The 4,238-nt window shown below is 40.5% G+C and overlaps 1 protein-coding gene across 1 annotated transcript; it reads right to left on the reverse strand.

Annotated features, from left to right (window-relative positions):
* Positions 1 to 2,844: 2,844 nt before the first annotated feature.
* Positions 2,845 to 3,975, reverse strand: LOC127103338 (uncharacterized). The gene has a single exon (XM_051040604.1). It carries the CDS (start codon positions 3,973 to 3,975, stop codon positions 2,845 to 2,847), a length of 1,131 nt encoding a protein of 376 aa, XP_050896561.1.
* Positions 3,976 to 4,238: the final 263 nt, after the last annotated feature.

Consider the following 4,238-nt stretch of genomic DNA (forward strand, 5'->3'; position numbering starts at 1 on the left):
CAAAAATATCAGTGTATAAACCTGGCATATCCTGGTATGACCATACGAACACATCTGCGAACTCTTGCAACAACTTGACCAATCTTTCTTTGATGCTTGCCCCAAGCGTGGCTCCAATCTTGACCTCTTTCTTCTATTTCTCTATGTCAAGTTTGATTATATCCACCGACTCTTGATGTGGATGGAGGGATTTGGACTCGTGCTCGAGCAGCCTTTCCAATTCATCAGGGATATCATAATCTTCATCGCCCTCTTGTTCCGCTTGGTAGATAGGGAACTCAAAGTTATGAGAGAGAGCAGAGTCATTGGATTCAACGGGTTTATTGATTATTCTGCATGTTTTTGAATGATTTCTTTTTATTTAAAGTGGAGAAAATGAAAAAGGAAAACGTTAAAAGATTGCCACTTTTTGAAAAGAAAATAATAAAATGAACAACAAGAATTTAACAAAATGCCTTTTATTCATCATGATGATTTTGAAAATGAAAATAGGCTCTACAACATGATCCGTTAGTCTTAGGCAGAGCTAAGGATTTAGAAACCAAAGGAAAAAAAATAATTACTTTGATATAGGAGTGACTTCAGGAATCTCAATTACTTCCCAATTGGTCAAAGTTGCTTCACACTGATACACCAGATTTATTATGTCTTCATCTTCAGTGTCTTCTTCAACTGTGTTGACTTGATCTCCATAGACATAGCCTGCACTGAGGAATACTTCTTGAATTCTTTGCATACGATCCTTTGTAGGGACCGGGGATCCTTCTTTAGTGGATGGCTTGTACCCCAAACCGAAACGGTTTTTCTTCATGCTGATGTCAATAACTTGTCCCCAACCTTCAGGACTCCCATTCTCAATAGTTGTCTTTGTACTTTTCACAGATGAAAATGACGGGATGACTTTCTCCATAGATTCCTTCACTTCCACAAAAGTGGCATTGGCTATCTCCAAAGCTTGGAAAGAAGTTTCCTAGGCATCTTCATCAGCCTCGATGTAACGAAAGGATGAAAGGTGGCTAACCATGAGGTCTTCTTCACCAGAGATGATTACAAGCTTGTTGTTGATGACAAACTTCATTTTCTAATGCAAAGTGGAGGTTACTTCCCCAGCGGCATGTATCCAAGGTCGCCCCAATAGGCAACTGTAGACAGGATTGATATCCATGACTTGGAAAGTTATGTTAAATACATGTGGACCAATCAAAATTGGTAACTCCACTTCACCAATCACAGTCCTCCGGGACCTATCAAATGCTTTGACAATCAGTGCACTAGGCCTCATTTCTGATCCCTGAAAAGCTAATTTGGAAAGTGTCCTCTTTGGTAGAATATTGAGGGAGAACCTTGCATCCACTAAAACTCTTGCTAGAGTATCCTCTTGGCACTTCACTGACACATGCAAGGCGCGGTTGTAATTTTGTCCTTCCTTTGGCAACTCTCCACCATTGAAACTCAGTGTGTTGTAAGCTGAGATATTGGCAACCACTCCATCAAACTGGCCAACCGTTATATTTTGAGTGACGTGGGCTTGCGCTAGCACTTTCAATAATGCATTCATATGAGCTGGGGAACACATAAGCAAGGACAAAATGGAAATTTTTGATGGCGTCTGGTGCAACTGATCAACTACTTTGTAATCACTCTATTTAATGATCTTCAAAAATTCAGCATCTTCATTGCATTGAACCATATTTTGCTCCCTAACAGGGAGTACAGTTGTAGTTTCTTTGGTTGGTGCTTGAGAGGCCACATTAAACCGGGGAGTGTAAATTCTCCCACTGCGAGTCATTTGGCTCGTCCTAGCGATGTTTGTGACATCGGCACCATCAACCTTCAAACTTTTCTCTTGTATATCCTCTTCAGACTCTTTTTCAATGATAATTATATCATATTTCCATGGCACTGCATTAGTACTTTCGTAGAGGAAAGGACTAGGCATGCAGATAACCACGGGTGATGGGTGATTAACCGACTGAACAATATCTTTTCTTCAATAGGTTATCTCAACTGGATTTGGTAAATTGAAAAATGGCTCAATTACAGCTGCTTCGTCTCTTTTCACAAGGCTACTAACTTGTAACACTCCTCGGTTCATCAAGTCTTGGACATCTTTTTGTACCATCTCACATCCTCCTGGATGAATGGCAGATTCTTCATAAACTTTATGACAAGCACTAACCAAACCAACTTCTACCAGTCTTGCATGGAACGCTAGCAAAGGAGTCTTGATATTTGCAACATCTTTGATCACATCACCATCAGATGCTTCTTCAATTGCATTAACAATTCCATGTGTTGGCAAAGGATTACTCTTGACATTAGGCCCCAAGTGTCTGAATGAAAGAATTTTTTTTCCACTAATTCTCGCACTATATGCTTCAAAGCATAACATCCTTCTAAATCATGCCCAGGTGCACCCTCATGGAAAGGGCAATGAGCATTTGGGTTATACCATGGAGGTAAAGGATCAGGAGGTGGGCCCAAAGGTCTAGGAACCGCTAACCCATTTTTCAATAGAGAAGGATATAACTCAGTATACGTCATCGGAATCAGACTGAAGGGAGGTTTAACACCTTGCCTTCTATTCTGAGTCGGTGCATTCTGACGAGGAGCTTGAGCTTTTGGTTGCTGATTTGTTGGGGCTGCAGGCGCTTGTTGATATGCAGGAGAAACCTGAGCGGGTTGATAAATTGGTGTTTGTTGAACTGGTTGATAAATAGGTACTTGTTGTTGGTTGAAATTTGGCCCAATTATTGCCACATATGGTTGTTGAACATACTGCATAGGGTATGCTGGTTGTTGTTGAGTGAATTGTCGTTGTTGCTTTCTCCATGATTGACTCCTTCATCGACTGAACGACATAAAATTCATCTCTCCTCTCTTTTTTCTGAAAATTTCTGGGAAACTTCTTAGCATTGTTGTTATTAGAAGTTCCAGCAGCACCGATCTTTTTCCATTCTTCAAACCTAGTTCAACTTTAATGCCTACAGCTACCAATTCAGAAAACGTTGCAGACACACTGCCCACCATCCTCTCATGGAACATTGGTTGTACAATATCCATAGACCAATGGGCTAATTCTTTTTCTCCCAAAGGTGGTTCAACCTGAGAGGCCATCTCTCTCCAGCGTTGTGCATACTCTTTGAATGACTCGTTGTCTTTTTGAGACATATTCAACAATTCTCTTCTGTCTGGAGCCATATCCATGTTGTATTTGTAATGCTTTACAGAAGCATTAGACAAGTCTTGGAAGCACCGAATACGACTCTGATCGAGGCTTAGGTACCACTTAGAGGGCGCACCCTTCAAGCTGTCCTGAAAGAAGTGGATCATGAGCTTATCGTCTTCAACATGGGCAACCATTTTCCAGTAGTACATAACAAGATGGCTCTTAGGACATGTACGGCCCTCGTATTTATCAAAATCAGGAGTCTTGAATTTCGTAGGAATTACAAGACTAGATACTAGGCACATCTCCCTAGCGGCAACACCAAAGACTTGGTCACCTTCCATTACCCTCAGTCTCTTCTCAAGAATCTGAAAATTCTCTTTAATACCCTTTATATCTTCATGCCTTTCTTCTTCTTCATCCGACATTTCTAGAGCATGTTGTTGATCTTCGAAGTAAGGTTTCACACGTGTATGAACAGTCGAAGATGTAAATGTATTGACGATAGGGTGAGCCTCGGTGGTTAATGGTAGAGGAACAATATGTTGAGTAGATTGCATTACACCGGGGACTACTTCAGGTTGAGGTGTGAAGCCATAAGGCAGACCAAAAGGAGGCAATGTAGAAGGTATCGTCCTTGCAGGTTGGGGTTCAAGCGTTGGACCAACGATCTCTGAAACAACTATTGTTTGTGTGTTCATCTTAGCTCTGATGACTTGAAGCATCTCCATGATTTGACCCATGCTCCCTCGCAGGTCCTCAAGTTCTAAGCTGACTCTTTCCAACTCTTGTTCTTGTTCTTCCATTCTTTGTTGAGAACCGGCTCTGGTGTTGTACTGGTGTTGAGGACTCAATATGAAATTTGAAGAAGACAATGAAATGAGCTTTTATTTGAAGAATGACACGAATGCATGTATGGATGCATATATGGATTCATTTTTTTGCAAAGGTCTTAGTTATCTTTGTTATTTATTTCAGCAATGTTAGGACGTTTTATTTGCAAGATTTTCGAATAAAAATAACAATAAATGAAGTCCAAAATGACAATTTTCATTAATTAAAATTCAAC

Source organism: Lathyrus oleraceus, chromosome 1 (assembly GCF_024323335.1).
Source record: "Lathyrus oleraceus cultivar Zhongwan6 chromosome 1, CAAS_Psat_ZW6_1.0, whole genome shotgun sequence".
NCBI lineage: Eukaryota > Viridiplantae > Streptophyta > Magnoliopsida > Fabales > Fabaceae > Lathyrus > Lathyrus oleraceus.